Here is a 19,091-nt window from a genome sequence, read left to right as displayed (position 1 = left end):
CAGTAGTCACCATCTTGATAACATCTAATGGCTGTCTCATTTGGGTCGCATGCAGACTTTTAAAAATGGTTATCCTATGAAAGCATGACCTTGACACGATATTATTAAAAGCGCTTACACACTTCACTCGGTTTACGTGTGCCTACCGCATTGTAAGGTGCAGGGACAATGGTGGCTCAAGCTTACCCATATTTGGTGGTTGCTAAGTGACCGAACAGGAAGTAGCTTAGTGCCTTTTCCCGCTGAATTGGACATTAAGGTAGGTTGCAGCTCGGCAGTATCGTTTTGTCACTGTACAACAGAAAGCCCTAAAATAAAGGTATACATTCATCCGATCCAATGGGGAGTTTAGGTCGCTTGGAAGTGTACTTCACAATGAGCAGGAAGCAGTTGGACAGCCTGTTGGAGAGAGTTGTCCCAAGCCTCAGGAGTTCAATTTCACCAAAATGTTGGATTGTTCACCCACAAATACAAATATTAAATAAATAATCATTGTATCCTGCTTGCTGCTTTCAGTGTAGAACTCGGCGAAAATCTCTTGCTGTTGTCACTCCGCAATCACTCTGCCACCATCTCTCCTATTGGCTGCGCCGCGGTGTCTTCAGATTTGAATTAAACATCTCAAAAAACAATACATAAACTCATCTGAGTACTGTCAGCCTCTGCGGCGCAACAGCGCAAAGGGTTGGTCGACGGCACACTGTGCTGTGAAAGGGCCTTCAAGTTTTATGGCTCTGTTCTTAGCCTTTGAAATGTCTTAAATAACGACTCAGTGACGGTGTGAATGTCAGTGGGAATTTGCGTGTCTTTATATGTACCCTGTGATTAACTGGCGACCAATCCAGGGCATAGTCTGCCTTTTGCGCAATGTCAGCTAGGATAGGCTCCAGCTCCCCTCACACCTGAACAGGATAGGAAAATAGAGGGCTGGCTATTTTATTGATCTATTTATTGATTGGCAATGGGCTTCTTGATTGATGCCTGTTGTGTTCTTTGTCTTGTAAAGGTATATGTCAATGTTATGGTAATATATCATGTATTTTTTTCAGGAAGGAACTACATTTCTAATTTGCGTCATCAGCTAAAAAAAAAAAAAAAAAAAAAGGTCTGATGAGATCCAATACAAAAGCCGTATTTGCAGGAATTAATGAATTTACCAATACGAATATGCCAATGCAAATCAGATACAGGCGTTGCTGGCTTTACAATGGTCTCGACCTAAGTGGTTTTGATGTTTCTATTGTAGAAGACAACCACACGAGTAAAGGTACTTAAGAGAAAGTTATCTTGTTTGCAACTGTTTTTAGTTCATGACTTTATATGTATGGCCTAGGAGTGATTATCAAATGTTTACTGAAATTATGACTTTACTAGTGTGCTGGCATAGCTGAGTGACAGAGACGAAGTGTGTTCTGGCACATGTACATATTCGGGTTATGTCTCTATTGTAGGAACTGAAGGCTGTCGTAAATCGAGGAACCCCTGTATGCAGAAACAATTGCAGTATAGCTATGAGCCATGTGGCAATTATCCTAATCAGGGCTAGTCAGCCATTAATTAGATTCAGATAAAACATTTTAAATTGACAAAATGAAAGACACCACAGGAGCAATACTGATTACCTAATATAGGAGGTGAAACTCTTTATGCTTCCTTAAATTACTGCAAACCACATTCTGTAATCAGCCTTGCACAGCCGATCACTCAGGTGGAAGAAAATGGGCATTAAGCACCTCCACTGTGCACATACAGCGGGTACGGAAAGTTTTCAGACCCCCTTCAATTTGTCACTCTTTTTTATATTGCAACCATTTGTTAAAATCATTTAAGTTCATTTTTTTCCTCATTAATGTATGCACAGCACCCCATATTGACGGAAAAAAATGGAATTGTTGAAATCTCTGCTGATTTATTAAAAATCAGCCACACAAGTATTCAGACCCTTTGCTGTGACACTCATATATTTAACTCGGGTGCTGTCCATTTCTTCTGATCATCCTTGAGATGGTTCTACACCTTCATTGGAGTCCAGCTGTGTTTGATTAAACTGATTGGACTTGATTAGGAAAGCCACACCCCTGTCTATATAAGACCTTACAGCTCACAGTGCATGTCAGAGCAAGTGAGAATCATTGAGGTCAAAGGAACTGCCTGAAGAGCTCAGAGAAAGAATTGTGGCAAGGCACAGATCTGGCCATGGTTACAAAAAAAATTCTGCTGCACTTAAGGTTCCTAAGAGCACAGTGGCCTCCAGAATGCTGAAATTGAAGACGTTTGGAATGATCAGAACCCTTCCTAGAGCTGGTCGTCCGGCCAAATTGAACAATTGGGGGACAAGAGCCTTGGTGTGAGAGGTAAAGAAGAGCCCAAAGATCCCTGTGGCTGAGATCCAGAGATTCAGTCGGGAGATGGGAAAAAGTTCTAGAAAGTCAACCATCACTGCAGCCCTCCACCAGTCGGGGCTTTATAGTGGAGTGGCCCGACGGAAGGACTCCAAGATGGTGAAAAATAAGATTCTCTGGTCTGATGAGACCAAGATAGAAATTGTTGGCCTTAATTCTAAGTGGCGTGTGTGGGGAAAACCAGGCACTGCTCATCACCTGTCCAATACAGTCTCAACAGTGAAGCATGGTGGTGGCAGCATCATGCTCTGGGGGTGTTTTTCAACTGCAGGGACAGGACGACTGGTTGCAATCAAAGAAAAGATGAATGCGGCCAAGTACAGGGATATCCCGGACGAAAACCTTCTCCAGAGTGCTCAGAACCTCAGACTGGGCTGAAGGTTCGCCTTTAAAAAAGACAATGACCCTAAGCACACAGCTAAAATACCGAAGGAGTGGCTTCAGAACAACTCCGTGACTGTTTTTGAATGGCCCAACCAGAGTCCTGACTTAAACCCAATTGAGCATCTCTGGAAAGACCTGAAAATGGCTGCCCACCAACGTTCATCATCCAACCTGACAGAACTTGAGAGTATCTGCAAGGAGGAATGGCAGATGATCCCCAAATCCAGGTGTGAAAAACCATTCCATCATTCCCCAAAAGACTCATGGCTGTATTAGCTCAAAAGGGTGCTTCTACTAAATACTGAGCAAAGGGTCTGAATACTTATGGCCGTGTGTGTTTTACCTTTTTAATAAATCTGCAAAAATTTCAACAATTCCTTTTTTTTCCTTTCAATATGGGGTGCCGTGTGTACATTAATATGGGAAAAAAATAACTGAAATTATTTTAGCAAATGGCTGCAATATAAAAAAAGAGTGACAAATTTAAGGGGGTCTGAATACTTTTCGTACCCACTGTAGCATTCTAAGCCCCTGTATGACGGCCGACAGGGGCAAATGCGCTGCAAACGGCCATATGTTGCAAAGCAGGAATGACGCAAGACCCAAAACACACGAGAACATAAAACAACTGCAAAAGAAAAACGCTGCAAGATAAAAAAAAAATGCTGCAAGCACAGAAAACAACTGCAAAAGAAAAAAAATGCTACAGTCACACAAAAACAGCATACAAATCGCAAAACAAATGTGCGCCAGGTCACTAGGGGGCACGACCTCCGGGACGGACCAGTCCAGTGAGCCACAGGTATATACAGGTTGATGCAACGCGCCCATTTTGAGCTCCATGACGACAGTGACACTAAACTAGGAAGGTCAAACTTATCAGCACATTCTATGTATGGAGACTGTGAGAAAACCAAAATACCAAGGATGCCGGCACATTGTGCTGCATATGGTTAAACGCCGTATAATTATGACAATGGAACTAGGAGTCTGTTTCACATATAATTTTGTTTTGGTGCTTTTTATCAAATGTTGTGTATTGACCAGATATGCTTGGGTGTTGACAAAATAGTAACCCTCATGAAAATCGGTTGAGAAATGAGCAAGTGACGACTAATTTCAGTGTCCATGCTTTATCGTCTATGGGAGCTACTTATTCTTGATGCAGTGACAAGGAACATGTAACCACTAACCATGAGGTCGTACAATTTGGAATTAAACCAACATTTTTGGTGAAATATATACATATGAAGTCAGTTTATTGTGGATTATATTGGAGCCTCAACAAGCGGTGTTAAGAGAAGAAAAATGTGAGAAGAGAACATGATTAGCACCTTTCATGGAAATTTTATTACTTGGTCAATCTATTCGTCAAGGGTGTCTGTGTGTTGCATGGCACCCCCTCTCTTGGTTTAAGATTGGACACTGTACTAAGGTAAAACAAACTGTTGTAATGTAAACGGCTGCTGATTACCGTTATTGCTGTTGTCGTCCACCAGAATGATCTCCTTGAGAAGATGGGAGGGCGTTCTGCTAATGGCGGAGTGAATGGACCGCAGGATGACAGATAAAGCTTCATTAACGAAAATGAACACGATGCTCACTTGTGGGAGGTTTAAAGGATAAGTGATGTTTCCGCACCTGCAGAGGACAAATACATATCCGGTGAGGTGAGGAACCTTCAAGGTGTTGTTAAAAAAAAAAAAAAAAAAACAGAATGCAGTTTTAACAACATTAACAGAAAGTACGTTTATGCGATCTAAAGGCTGGTGTTGGTGTTTAGTGGAGTGTACAGTATTGTGGGTAATATTAATAAAAATAAGCTAATCGCAGTTTGCAGAGAGTGATTAATGCTGGGAAATCTCTCTTCCAGCAATGAAGCTATTTACATCACATGCCACTGCCACATTAGACAAACTCACATCATAACGTCACGTTGTTCATCCAAGCAAACACCCTGTTTTGTTTACATAATGCCATTGCCTGAGCATGTCTTTAAAGATATGTTAGGACAACGCCAAGGCCAAATGTGTGATTAAAGTATCCCCCCAAAAATATTTTGAATATACTGTATCTAAAGAGCTTGTACTGGGGGCAACGGATGATCTGGAGGGAGTGTGGTAATGTGGAGTGGAGAAAACATCCCTCGGAACTTTTAAGTGTGCCAAAATTAGCAACAGGACTGCCCCTTGTAGGCTCCTGTAACCTTGGGAACATCACCATTAAAAGTGAGTCACGGTCAATAATGATGTTTAGTTTATTTTTAGTCTGTGACTTAAACCAGAACACTCCTAAAAAAAATACTAAAAAATATTTATAGGATGTGGTGAGACAATAAGTCAAAGAAGTCAATACCCTGTTTTCAGAACCAGGAAACAAGGATGTGTCCATCAAGGCTTGGGTACACCCTGGACTGGTTGTGAGCCAAATAAAGGGCAACATAGAGAGAAACAACCATTCACACCTATGGACAATTGAGAGAACGTGGAGAAAACCCACACGAGCACAGGGACAACGCAAGCAAACTCCAAACAGGAGAGCCCAAGCCCAGACTTGAACTCAGAACCTTAAAGCTGTGGGGCAGGCATGCTCCTCACAAGGTCACGTGCCCCCCAACAAAATTATGCAAATTGGTTTGCATTTCTAATGTCAAAAATGACTGATCAATGCCGCCATCCATCTATTCATCCATTTTCTCTCGCTTACCCGGGGGTTGTGTCGTGGGGGCAGCAATTTAAGAAAAAAAGACCAGACTTCCATCTCCCCTGCCACTTAGTCCAGCTCTTCTAGGGGGATCCCAAGACGTCCCCAGGCCAGCCGCGAGACTGTCTGTCCAGTATGTCTCTCCAACATGTCCTGGGTCTTCCCCAGGGCCTCATGCACCCTTTTCCGACTGAGGGCCTTGGCCACAGATTTGGAAATGCTAATTCTCATCCCAACAGCTTCACACTTGGCCGCTAACTGCTCCAACAAACATTGACAATCACGGCTTGGTCCAGCCAACAGAACCACCTCATCTGCAAAACTGAGAGGTGCAATAATGAGGCCACCAAAACGGATCCCTTTAATTTCTCAGATGCGCCTAAAACGTCTGTGCAGATTATAAACAGAATTGGTGACAAAGGGCTGCTTTGGACTCAACCCTCACTGGAATCGAATCCGATTTACGTGGTCCAAACTCTACCCCTTAATTCCCGGAGAACCTTTCACCAGACTCCCCAAGGGACATAGTTGAACACCTTCTCCAAGTCCACAAAGCACTTGTAGACAGTTTGGACGAACTCCCATGCACCCGACAGAACCTTGCTGAAAGTGCAGAGCTTCTCAACTGTTCTATGGCCAGTATGAAAGCCATGTTGCTCCTCCTGATTGTGAGATTCAACAATCCAATTTACCAGGGAGGCTGAGGAGGAACACTCTCTCCTGTCCATCTTCTAAAAAAGGAGACCACTACTCCCGTCTGCCAATCCAGAAGTACTGTCCCCGATATCCACGCGATGTCAACCAGGACAGCCCCACAGCATCCACAGCCTTTAGGAAGTTCGGGCAGATCTGATCCATGCCCGGGGCCCTGCCACTGAGAAGCTTTCTAATCACGTCGGTGACCTCAACCCCATAGGTAGGACAGCCCGCCTCAGAGTTCCCAGGCTTTGCATGTTGGTAGAATTAAGGAGGTCTTAGAAGTATTGTTCCAGCCAACTCACAATGTCCAGAGTCGAGGTCAGCAGTGCCCCATCCCCACTATACACAGTGGTGATGGTGCACTGCTTTCCCTTCTCGAGAAGGTGAATGGTGAATCAGAATATCCTCAAAGCCATCCAGAAATCATTCTCTATGGCCTCATCAAACTCCTCCTACGCCTAAGTTTTTGGCTTTAGCGACCGCAAAAGCTCCGTTCCGCTTAGCCTGTCGGTACTCATCAGCTGCCGCTGGAGTTCCACAGGCCAAAAAGGCCCAACAGGACTCTTCTTCAGCTTGACGACATCCCTTAACGCTGGTCTACGTTCAGGGATTGCCACGGCGACAGGTACTAACCAACTTTCAGCCACAGCTCCAGTTGGCTGCCTCACCAATGGAAACAAACATGGCCCACTCTGATTTAATGTTACTCGCCCCCCTCCGGGATGTGGTGCACGTTAAGGTTTGCAACAACAAACTCTGACCTGGCAATGTGACATCATAGCAGTGCTACACAGTCCAAGTGTATTGTTGTTTATAAGTGAGTCTTGATCTGACTGATACATTAAATGTGGTGTGCTTTTAATATGAAAAAGTGGTGGGATTTAGGAAGGGAAGGAGTTGACTCAGTATTTCTACTGTTTTACATCAGTATCTGTACTTCTACTTAAGTACAGAGTACTTATGTCACCTCTGTGAAAGTTATGTAAGGATGGTATTGTTTTTTGTAGTTGTTGTATCAAACGTGTTATTCCCGCTGCTTCTTACCCAGTAGGCCTGAGATCTGCGATTGGCCTGTCTAACGGGAGACGGTCACTGAGGTAGCTGTTGTAGCCGTAGTACTGGAACATCTTGAGCGCCACTCGTCGATTGTCGGCGCTGAGCTCCTGACCCCAGTGAGCGAAGAGAGACGAGTCTGAGAAGGACGTGTCGGCCTGCTCATCCTCTCCTCGGCCCGGAGCCTCTGAGACACAAGAAGACAAATAGTACAAAGGATTGTCTCGACAACAGGTGCTCCAAGTGTGCACAAAGTGACAGCAAAAGAATACGGGGCAATGATAATACATTCACTGTGATAAATGACTTTGGTATGATCAGATCAAGCATGAGCCGTGTCGTTTTAAAACAGACCAGGAGTTCATACTCTTGACGGAAAGCCCAAGTGCCCTAGAACAAAAAAATTCAATCTAAAAAAGCAGCCGGTGGTAGCGTCTGCAGCTACTTTGACTCTTTGACCTCCTGGGAGGAAAATAAAAAATAAAAATCCCAGCACGTCGACGCTCTGCTCCGGTGCTTCGAGAGCTTCAAAGTAACGTGTTACCAATGCTTTGTGTTGTTTTAGGCCATATCAATCCAAATTTAAAAAGAATATCTCCATTTTTTGGATGCATCTTGACCTTTCTCAACTAATTCTAGGTATCTGATGGGGAAAATTTATTTGCTATCCAAGTAAATCGAGTTACAAGCTTGGTCACGGAACAAATTAAACTCATAAATCCAGGTGCCACTGTAATTTGAATTCAACATTTTTTTAGTCCCTCCTTAATAACAATTGCCTGGGAACATGTACGTGGGTGGGGGGGGGGGGGCTGGTTAATGCCCCCCAAAGCCCGTTTGGGCTGCAAAATACGGATAATACTTCGATTTATGCGCATGGATAGCAGCGATTCGGGGGGGACAGGGGTGTATTATACATAGGTACAAGGAAAACTCTGCTGTGAAAGGGACATTTTGGGGGTACATATATTGGAGTTGAAGAGCACATTCATACACGAGCTGCCGATGGCCACAGCTCGCACCAAGTCACTGACTAACACAAGTTAGCCAGTTAGTAGCCAGCCAACTCTACACTCTCATTCGCTGATGCCCACAACTCACCATGAGAGGTCCCACCTCTAAAGCCATACACACTCAAAGTTACAGATATTACACTGGAACGTGAGGATGGCACCCCCAAGTGGACATAAATAATACCTACAACTCACATGCACTTTATTGTGTTTAATAATGCAAAATCCATTTTTATCCAATAATCCAATCCAATACTTGTTTCCAAAAAACATTTGAAAGCTGAAATGTACACAAGAGGTGACTCTTTTGCGTACTACAAGAGGGAGGCCACGTACCGAAATGAGAATCACTGCATTCGTGGAACAGCAATTTGAGTTTAACAATAGTGCATGTTTCAAGTAAGAAAAACAAATATGCTTGCAGCCCATGCTGAAAGACACAATCTCCATAAAACATTGGAAGCATCTGCTCAAGAGCTTTCTAAAGGGTGTTTAACTGTCAAGATGCTAACCTATTGGCAAATAGGTTGGAATGTCAATAAAATAGAAGCAAAAATGCACGCTTACTGAGAATTCCACAGGTTGCTCATTGAATAACGCATTCCTTTGACTCTCGTTACCTGTTGGGACATTACACCAGGAATGTTCACATTCAAGCTTGAATATTAAAGCATGTTTTGTTTAGTGCACCCTGTTACACCCTGGACTGCTCGGCAGCCTCAGCGCAGGGCATGAAAAAAGGATTTTAAAAAAAGCGCTTTAAAAAATATCTTATTAATTAAATAGAAAAAAATAATAATATGAACCTCCCATGAGTTTCCATAGCAGAAAAGAAAAAAGGAGAGAAGCTTGTTGAAAAAATTGTATATGTTAAGAAATATACGATAAGAAAGAAATGAAATAAAATGAAAAGTCGCTTTGGTATCATCTGTTAATCCACGTGGTTTATTGAGTCTATAAAGGAGTAGTTTTATGACACAGTTTTAACAGCCTACAATACTGCTGACACCTTTTAACTGCAGGTGGAAACAATTTCATCTTTTACTTGTTTTTTTTTTTTCTCAATCCGTTTAAAACTGAACAGTGTACGGACTCAAAAGTGTGGATGTCTTTATGTGCCCTGCGATTGGATGGCGTCCAGTTCAGGTCAGCTGGGACAGCTGGGACAGCTGGGACTCCAGCACACCCGTGACCCTAATGAGGACAACCGCTATAGAAAATGAATGGCTTGAAGTTCAAATTTGTTATGAAAGGAAGACGCTAGAGCCCCTGGTGAGACACCAAAAAAACAATTTACAAGGCTATTCAAGTTGTTTGTGTGTCTGTTTCCCTTGTTTGTTTGTAATAAGTAGATTTGACATTCAATATTCATGAGCAGATTGTGTAACTCACATATGAGTGACAACCTTGTCAGTTCAGTTACAATATGAATGCCGGTACCGAGGGAACACTCGCAGAAAAACAAAGAAATCACTATAAGGAGGGATGCAGATGAAGGAATTGTACAGTATTTATTCACAATATACAAGAGATGTGCCAGAAAAGTTTCGGGACCGGTGTCACAAAATTTATGTTTCAAATCTACCACAAACTTTTCACACAGAAGTTTTCCCCAAGTAATCCCCTGGAGTCGAATGCACTTTCCCAACCTTCTCTATTGCACATTAACGCACCCCTGTGAGGATTCTTACAGGTCTTCCGTCGTCACGGCCATCGCGATGTGGTCCGTATCTCCAAAACAGGTGCTCTTGAAGACCCACTTGAGTTTGGGAAAGAGGAAAAAAAAAAAAAAAAAAGACAACAATAACAAGGAAGGAAGTGCCAGATTTTCAGGGTGTTGTGAGCAGGCGCGTTGTCTCGCCACTTCTTGCACACTTACTTAACTTGTAGATGTGCAGGTTGGTCGTCAGGCCAACAATGAAGGGGAAAGCTCGTAGTTTGTAGCTTGAAATATAGTGGACCGTTATTTGCAAAACCCCCACTTATACATGTTGTTTTTTTGTTTGCTTTTTGTTTTGACCATAACCCCGTTTATTCGTGAGAATCTGACCTGAACTGAAACGATGACAAAAACTGCACTGCCCGATAAACACTAGAAAGTATTTTTTGATTCCCTTCTAAAAAGAAACATTGAATTATTCCAGCGGATCCTGTAGATGAGGCGGATCAATCGAGTGGATTTGGTAAATAGTTGAGAGATCGGAAGACGGGCAAATGGTGACGTAGCCACTTCTAAAGGGACAGACCGTGAGCCTCAATCATCGGGTTTGTGGAAAGCATTTATATAAAATGTTTGGTTTGGTTGTCTTTGACGTCATGGTGAAAAAGTTTACTGACACAATGTATCCAGACACGCTTCTTTATCAATTATGCGTTGGAGGAGAGCCCTTATTCCTCAATGCATCTTAATTCTTACCAAGACCTTTGGGCGATAGCAGGTTTCACTTCTGTTCCTAGTGCGCAAAGCAAGATCCATGAAGACACGCTCGGTCGGATGAGCTTGTGAGCTCCGACCTCAGCCCCACCAAACACCTTTGCGATATACTCGAACAGAGATGATGGGCTCGGCCCTCTCTTACGCCTTCATCACGAATGTTCTTCTGGATGAAAACAGACACACTCCAACATCTTTAAAGAACGTTTTCCCAGAAGAGGGATATTATAGTTGCAAAGGTGTTACAAACTCCATATTTATTTCCTTTTTTCACTTCCTGTAGGTGCAAGGATCTCATCATGCCGTTTGCACGTAGCAGACATAAAATAAAACTACTTCTCAAACTTTTTACACCAAGTACCACCTAAAGAAATTTGAAAAATACCGCCATCATGACCAACATCATATAGAATGGCGTAGTAGGCCTAAGTGTTCCTAAAAAAAAAAACAGAAGGGAGGTTTTCTTAATATTATTGTGAGCCACTGTAACATTATGGGCAGTTTAAATATTAACGCTGTACATGAATATAGGAAAATCACACACACACACACACACACACAAACTGTACTTAAAATACTATACAATCCGAATGTATTGCACATAAAAATTGTACCTAAAAAAAGTTTAAAAACAAGCAAGTCTTTCAGATGAAATGCAAATGCATGTGGTACATTTCTGATGTCTGACTTCCAGAGAACACCAGTCACTACTACATGGGAAATCCTGAACTCTTAACTCACACGCACACACACACACGCACGCACGCACGCACGCACGCACACACACACACACACACACACACAGAAGCATGGTGGTTTTGAAAGCCCCCATTGTCATCATTAAGATAGAAGAAAAAAACAAAAAACGTCATTCCTCAATTCAAACAACAAAATGCAAATGAACTGTAAAATATTTGATCCATGAAACTTTACCGATGGGAACATTTTGCTCCCCGTAATAAGATTTCATCACATGATATTTGTTCCTTGAGATGTGAGTGCAATTCCATGACCACTCTTGTAAATCAAAGCACTCTTATCTCAAATCCTCTTTCCCCATTGAAATGAATGCAAATGCCATTAATCTGTTCCAGCCTCACAAAAAAACACAAACAAAAACTTATTACACAAGTAAATGGCACTCTGTAAAATTGTACTTCCTAAAAACAGACATTAATGACATAAATAGAATGCAAAGGAATCAACAGTTTTTTCTTGAGTTCAATAGCCATTGTGCTGCTCCTTGGCCACCTGGGGGCACTCATATGTATAAACATGGAGACACAATTTCTTAGTATGCCACAGTAATATTTGTCATTTCTTGCAAAGGATAATGAATATATGTGAATATTGTTAAATTGTCAGTCTACATGTGTTGCTCCACTGTTTAGGCACCACTACAGTCTCATCATTTCAAAATACATTCTCAATAATATTTGTGCAGTGTCACTATCGAAGTCGGCACAAGCCCGCACTCATGCTGTTGGAATTTAGTCGCCTTATATGGCCTTAAAGTGTTTATTTGAATGATTTTGCGACAAAATATATTCATGTTTAAAATTAACATCGTCTCTTTGACAGATGCATTGTGCAGAGAGATTGTGAACATCATGACCATCAGATGTGGCTTTGTTGATTCAAGTCAGATGAAAATGCATTTTGAATGAGCTGCTCCACCACTCCAGCTGTTCTGTCGAAAAAGACGAAGCATAACACGCCACAGTTACTACCACCTGCTTATAACACGCTTTGATATAGACTGCCATCTTTGTGCATTGTACTGTATGGAGAAGGGAAAAGTACAATAATGCGTGAAATAGTATCCTAATGGTGCTGTAAGCTTTGGCAAATACACTCCAGTTAATTTTTACTGCGCATTTTTTTTTTTTTGCTCTCCCAAGATCAATTATAATTACAAACTGTCTGAGGGTTAAACTGTCATCATAAAAACAGGCAATTTTTTCAATAATATTTTGAACATTATGAACTGTCATACAAGTATAAAGAGATGATAACTAAAGAGCAATTATCAGTCAACTATAGTGCTGCCTTGAGTTATGAGCTTAATTTGTTCAGTAACCACACTGGTAACTCAAAACACATCTCAAAACATCTTTACTCCCCAGAAACCCCAAATGTTTTTAATTTTTTTTTTTGATAAGAAAAATAGCACTCCATACTATTGTACTCTATAAAAGCATACAACAATGAGATAAATAAATAGAATTAAAAGAATGAAACATTCTTTGCATCAATTGAAAGGCCTTTTTGCGGTTTCTTCCGGTGTGCTCTCCTTGGCCACCTGGGGGCAGTATAAGACAGACAGCCGGATACTGTTAATGGAGACTATGCTCGTCGCAGAGGATAAAGAATATGACTGTGAGGCCTGTTATTTCGCATGTTGCTGCACCTTTTGCGTTCAAATATTGGTTGCACAAAGTTTATATTATTAGCATTAAGCTAGCGACTAAAGGCTAAGCTATGTGATTATTTTGAATACGCAACGTGAAATTCTCCTAGTTTTATATATATTTTTTGACAGTACACTTCAACTGGGAGTGGCATTAAACAGCTTGCGGCCTCTTTATTGAAGAATTGTTCACTAATTTCCAAAGTGAGTTGCCACCATATAGCGCTCGCATGTCCAAGCAAAAAAAAAAATTGTCCGAATGACGGCTCGTACCTTGAACAATTTGGAAGTCAGATCACTCAATCTCAAGGCACCAATGTATATTAAAAATACTTCTAATATCAGCATTGCTATGTGTGTTTTTAATTTTGAGTTTTCAGATTGCCACAGATTGTTTTCAAAATGACATCACATTTTTGCTTCTTGTTGTTGGTACAACTCATTCAGAAATAGCACTGTACTTCCATTCTAATTGTTGCACGCACGCTTACACCGCGATATACTGGAAACTGCTACCGTGAAGGGATTTCATTTATATCATGATATGATTTCTAGGTCATGTGGCGTCTTAATAACATATTTGTGGCATTTGTTTGTGAAGCTTTCCCTATGATCAAGAATTCTAGACACAAAACACACTTCTGAAGTTAAGTCAATTGAGCATTTCTCTCCAGCATCTTTGAGTTGTTTCGCCTTGATTGGATTCAACATGTGTTGTATTCAATTGAGTTGACTTAATTTGGAAAGTCACCTCCCATCTGTATAAGGCCCCGGGATTTGTGGCACAGCACAAACATTGGCCAGGTTACAGAAAACGCTACACTTAATGTTCCTAAGAGCAAAGTGGCCTCCACAATTCTAAAATGGTAACTCTGGCTCAGCTCCAAGTATAGCGATGAAAGAAAAACAAAAGAGAACCACCATACTGAAAACTAAAATGTACATGCATTTCCTGAAATGAGCATTGATTCTTACACTACTTCTGGTGAATGCTAACAACAAAGTCAAATGGATGCGAAGAGATAAAAGAATCTCAGGATCAACTTGACATCAAGCAGACATTTTAAACAAATCTGCTCCAACAGTCTAAACACAAGCAGACATTTTACAATTTATCCTCAGCCATGGTGTCACCCTGCATATAAAGTACAGACATCAGACACTTTGCTGCTGTCACAACAGGAATTACATTTTTCTTCAGATGGTGACTAATAGGCAGGACAAGACCTTGATGTAGACTACAGTCTGATCTCATCATTCTAGGGAATCGCACTAATATATTTATTTCTGGGTTAGAAAAAAAAGCTACCATACAAAAGCGATCAAGTAGTTTAGAAAACATTTGACGCTCAGCCGTTCTCATGGAGAAAATCCCCCACATGCTGTCAGTAATATTTTTGCAGACAAATTCAATGCTGCACATTGTGGTTGTGTTTTCGCTTTTAGCTTTTTGTGCCAGTGTCGTGGGGGAGCTATTCCGAAACTTTTTAAATGACTTGCAATCCGACACGAACATTTGTTACATTTATGACTAAAATATTGAGACAGCAAGAAATAAAACAAGGGTGAAACATTTCTCACGGCCGAGGAGGTCCGCCATGCTTGAATACGCCCATTGATCTGTGTGTCACTGAAGTTGGCACCACTGCATCCAAACCTCTTGGACAGACCTTAAAAATCAATATGGTTATTATTTGAGTAACTAATCTTGAAAGTTTAACGTTCGGTGGAGAAGTGAAAAGGAACATTAACTTCCTTGGATCCTTTGCCATCTTTCAACCAATGACGCACCGTATTACATCTTTCATTGGTCGCCAAAGTTAAGACCAAATGTTTTATGGGTTTTTCGTCTTAACTCATTGTGGACGTTTATATTCGTCAACTGGAATCCAACCGTTTACTGCCACAGAGAAATATATTCGTAAAGTACGTATTTTGGTAGGAATGAGTGGACGAGGGACTCGCCCAGCTTGTATGTTAAATTTAACTTTGTGAACCGCTGTAATGCCTAACAGAGCCCTGTAGATGGTGGTGTTGCATCGCTTTGGATTTGAGATCGGCGCGTACTACACTAAAGTTGCGCAACTCTAAATTCGGACTTTCCTGTACGCTGTAAAAACACGTAAAAAAAAAACGGGGCGTGCGACCGATGAAACGCGATATAGCGAGAAGTTCTCTGAAGTTAAAAAAAAAAAGCCACAACAACTGATGTTTGGTCCATCACTGGTAGGTGCTCTGCGGCTAGAGACGGGGGGGGGGGGGGGGGGGGGGGACACACACACATTCTCTCATTAGGATGCATCAGAGGCTGGCACATCAGACTGACATTTTCCTTTTCAAAGAGGAGAGGTTGTGTGCTGCTTTGTCTTTCTCTTTGTTTATTCCCAAGAGGGGATATGCGGAGGCAGAATTTAGTAGGAGGGTCATGTTTACTTGCGGCATCCTTTGTCATCTCTACCCCTTTTGTGCAACTCTCCTCATTAAACCCAGAAATCGTTCCTGCCCTTCAGAAGGGTATAAAGGTTCTCTTTGTGCTTTTTCCACTTTGGGAGAAGCATTCTTTTTTTGAAATTCTTTGTCATTAGTGCAAGTAAAGTGTCAGCGACGAGTCACCACACACCTTCCTTCTTTGCAAGAATAGGAGCTATTTTACTGTGAGACAGTGTTGACTTTAAATCATACAGCCCGTTCTTTGGATTTTGCAGCTGTGACACAAATATACACTGTTATATTTGAAGTTGAACATTTGTATACATCTTAAATGTTCTCGTGCATGAGAGAATGTAACGCCTTTACTCTGTTATTTTAGTCTTCAAGCCATGTCTGTCTTCCGTCTGACATTGTTCAACCTTAAAAATCTTTTAGATATTTGAATCCAAACTGATTCCGTGTAACCGATGATCTCACTTTGCATTGGCTGGCTCAAACACATTGTAGATTGTTAGGTCACAGTAATTGCTTCTAAATGAATAAACTTAAAAAAAAAAAGGTGTGAAGTCACATGAACACAACTCTCTGTGAAGGTCTTTCCTGGAAGCTTTGCTCACCGTATGATTTGTGCAAACGTTTACCAGAACTAATATTACTTCTTTACTATACTAGTACAAATGTATAAAAAAAAAAAAAAAAAAAAAAAAAAGTCCAACATTCTGTAGAGGGCTGTCCATGTCTTTCCTGAGTATGGGCCATATTCTCCCATGCACTTAAGAAGGAAAAGGCAGATTTAGATTTCACACTTTACTGGTTATACAGATTCTCCCGTTGACTTAGACATCGAGCTATCAAATGTATTTAAACTGCCACTATCATACAGTTTGTTTGTTTTGTTTTTTTCTTGGTGACCAGGTCGTAAGGGGTGTCTCAGTCTCGCCGCCAGTGGGAAGAGTCAGGAGCAGAGGCGAGCATGCAGGCAGGAGAAAAAAAACAAAATATTTCATTTTGCATCTGCCTGTCCCTCTGTCAAAACGCTCATCTCGGATGATATGGGGAAAAAGTAAGAGAGTTTCTTCAAAAGAGGGAAAATTGATTCAGAAAAGCAGCCTACAATTTCCAAGAAAAGCGGACGAATGCTGACGGAAGTTTTCCCGACCGGGCTGGCAATATGGGGATCTCTTCTTCGAAAACAGCTGGCAGTGAATCGGTGGTTGACTTACTGTAGATTTGTATGACAGTGAAGAATGTTAGTCAAGAAAGAATGTCGGGGGCGTTGTTTTTGCCCAGGAAAATTGATAGGACGCCCCACAAACCCCGTTTGAACGACAGGATAAGGGGAAGAAAATGAATGGAAGGACATTAAGTGAGTGAGTGTAGAAAGCCAGAGTATAAATCAAAGGGAATGGGTGACGTCTGCAGGCAAGGCCACACTTTTGATAAAAAGGAAGTGTGCTTTTAAAGTGAAGGCCCTTTATAGCGCCAAAGGCATTTGGAAATCTTTCACAGATGAATGCAGAATCTCCCAAAATTCATATCTGGTGGGAATCACTGACTCACCATTTTATATGGGGGCAGGGGGAGTTCTTAATAAAGTGGCGTGTGAGTGAAAGCCTCTTCAAGCGTTCGCGTGGGATATAAATCTGAAATATATTTCTGAGCTGAGAGATAAGATAATGTAGCCTATGAAGCCAGTAATGTGGAGAGGGCCATTCACTCATCTTTCTGAGCCAATACTCTGGCAGTTTTACTGTTAAATATAATAAGCCTTTTCAAAGCTCATCGTGTCTTTAGATTTCTTTCTTCGTCATCAGAAGAAGAAGAATATTTACCAGAGGTTACGTGAAGTAAGCAAATTCAAAGCGCTACAAAAACAACCTTGAAACTTTTCATAGTTCCGAAACAGGGTTTAGGTTTGATCGTTCACTAATAACAGTGATTTACTTGTTTTGGACAAAAAAAAAGGATTGTCACAAAGTGAGATGAGCGAGCCACGCGTGAGGACCGCCGCGCAGCAACGCGGCCAAAGCGTGCCCCTCATTTTCGACCATCTGCCGCCCGTCGTTGAAGTCGTGACACAAGGTCGCAGATGTAACGATCAATCGAAAATAAATCTGAAAGAAAAATCTCTCTCACTTCCTTCTTCTTTGACAATTACGCTGTTTTTTTATGGTTCAGTAAATAACACAGCTCACCTTTCCGTTACATCTTTGATAGTTGTCGTTGGTGCGAAGACTGTTTTGTTTTTGCGCACCATCGTATCTTTCTTATGAGGGCCTAATTTCCCGAGCTCCGCGCTTAATTGCACGTTCGCTCTAACAGATTGCAGGCACTGTTGGTGAGCGTGTTACATGTAATTTACTAAGATTGCTACCTTTTACTAAGATCCCAAATAGCGGATGTGTTCACCAACTCTAACCGTGCGCACGCACTGTCGGCAACAGGCGAAAATCTTCCAAGCAAGCTCCATCAGCACAACATTCCCATTTTCTTGTCAGTTCAAGTAGCACTTCAGACAAGCGGCGGATTCTCCTGCGACGACCAAGCCGTTTGTATCGGTGCGGCCACTTTATTCGAGAAAGCAGCCCTGCTTGTCGCGGGGGTTTTTCACACGACAGCGCAACACCCGGACAGCTCGTATCAAGTATTTAAAGGAGGGTTTTGCGCTTCAGGTAGATGGGTTTTTCACCATGGAACATTTGGGAAGTTTGAAGTGATGGTCTTAGTGGAAGAAGCAAACAGACATATGACTAATTTACAGAAATGAAATCAATAGCTAGGATCATTTTGGGGAAGCCTGCAAGCAAATGGACGTACAGCAGCAGATACTGTATGTTGCATGTGCTGATGTAACGGGTATCTTTTGTAATGTTGCGTTTAAAATGTGGGACAGCACAACTGCAACGCAAGGAAATCCAAAGTTGAAAGGTTATGTGACTGGTTCCAAGTCAGGTTTTATTTTCTTGCATTTACTTGTCATTTTAGAGCTGATGGGGGGCAAAATAAAGTGTCACGCTTGGCTCTCAGTTCTTTCAGGGTATCCTTATTTGTAGTTTGCCCTTGATTTCATTAAGGAGACTTTTAATGAGTCCTTTGAGGTTTTTCTCCATTTTTATCATGCATTTGAATTCGCGGTATCAAACCACAATTTTTGGGGTTTCTCTTGGGTTTTTTTTGTCCTGTTTAATGAAACAAAAAAGCTAAGGAAGTGAAATGTGATGCATTGTGATGTTGAAGTGAGATTGCTTGCTAAATGGCTAACTTTGCACATTAGTTAACATCTTAACATATTATTATATTTAACGACACCCTTGAGGTGAACTTGAGATTTGCTCGGAGTTAACAAGTTCAAGCCTCTTTATGTTGTTTCTCATTATTAGGCTTTATTGTAAGGTGGCCACAATAAAAACGTGACCAAAATTTAAACTGCTCATTTATAAAATGCTTTTACTTCAAATACATAAGTACATTTAATATCAGAATATTACTTTTGATACTTAAGTACAGCAAATATCAGATACTTTACTTTCACTCAACTAATATTCTACAAGGTGACTTTAACT

At 41.4% G+C, this 19,091-nt stretch overlaps 1 protein-coding gene across 1 annotated transcript in view; it reads right to left on the bottom strand.

Moving 5' to 3' along the window:
* galnt18b (UDP-N-acetyl-alpha-D-galactosamine:polypeptide N-acetylgalactosaminyltransferase 18b) overlaps positions 1 to 19,091 on the bottom strand; it is a 74,690-nt gene that overhangs the window by 39,567 nt on the left and 16,032 nt on the right. The window contains exons 2-3 of the mRNA XM_061670713.1: positions 7,233 to 7,428; positions 4,261 to 4,427 (exon numbers count right to left, since the gene is read on the bottom strand). Coding sequence (XP_061526697.1) covers positions 4,261 to 4,427; positions 7,233 to 7,428 — 363 coding nt within the window. The remainder of the gene's footprint in view (positions 1 to 4,260; positions 4,428 to 7,232; positions 7,429 to 19,091) is intronic.

Source organism: Phycodurus eques, chromosome 2 (assembly GCF_024500275.1).
Source record: "Phycodurus eques isolate BA_2022a chromosome 2, UOR_Pequ_1.1, whole genome shotgun sequence".
In the NCBI taxonomy this organism is placed as follows: domain Eukaryota; kingdom Metazoa; phylum Chordata; class Actinopteri; order Syngnathiformes; family Syngnathidae; genus Phycodurus; species Phycodurus eques.
This window is presented reverse-complemented; position numbering and strand designations above follow the sequence as displayed.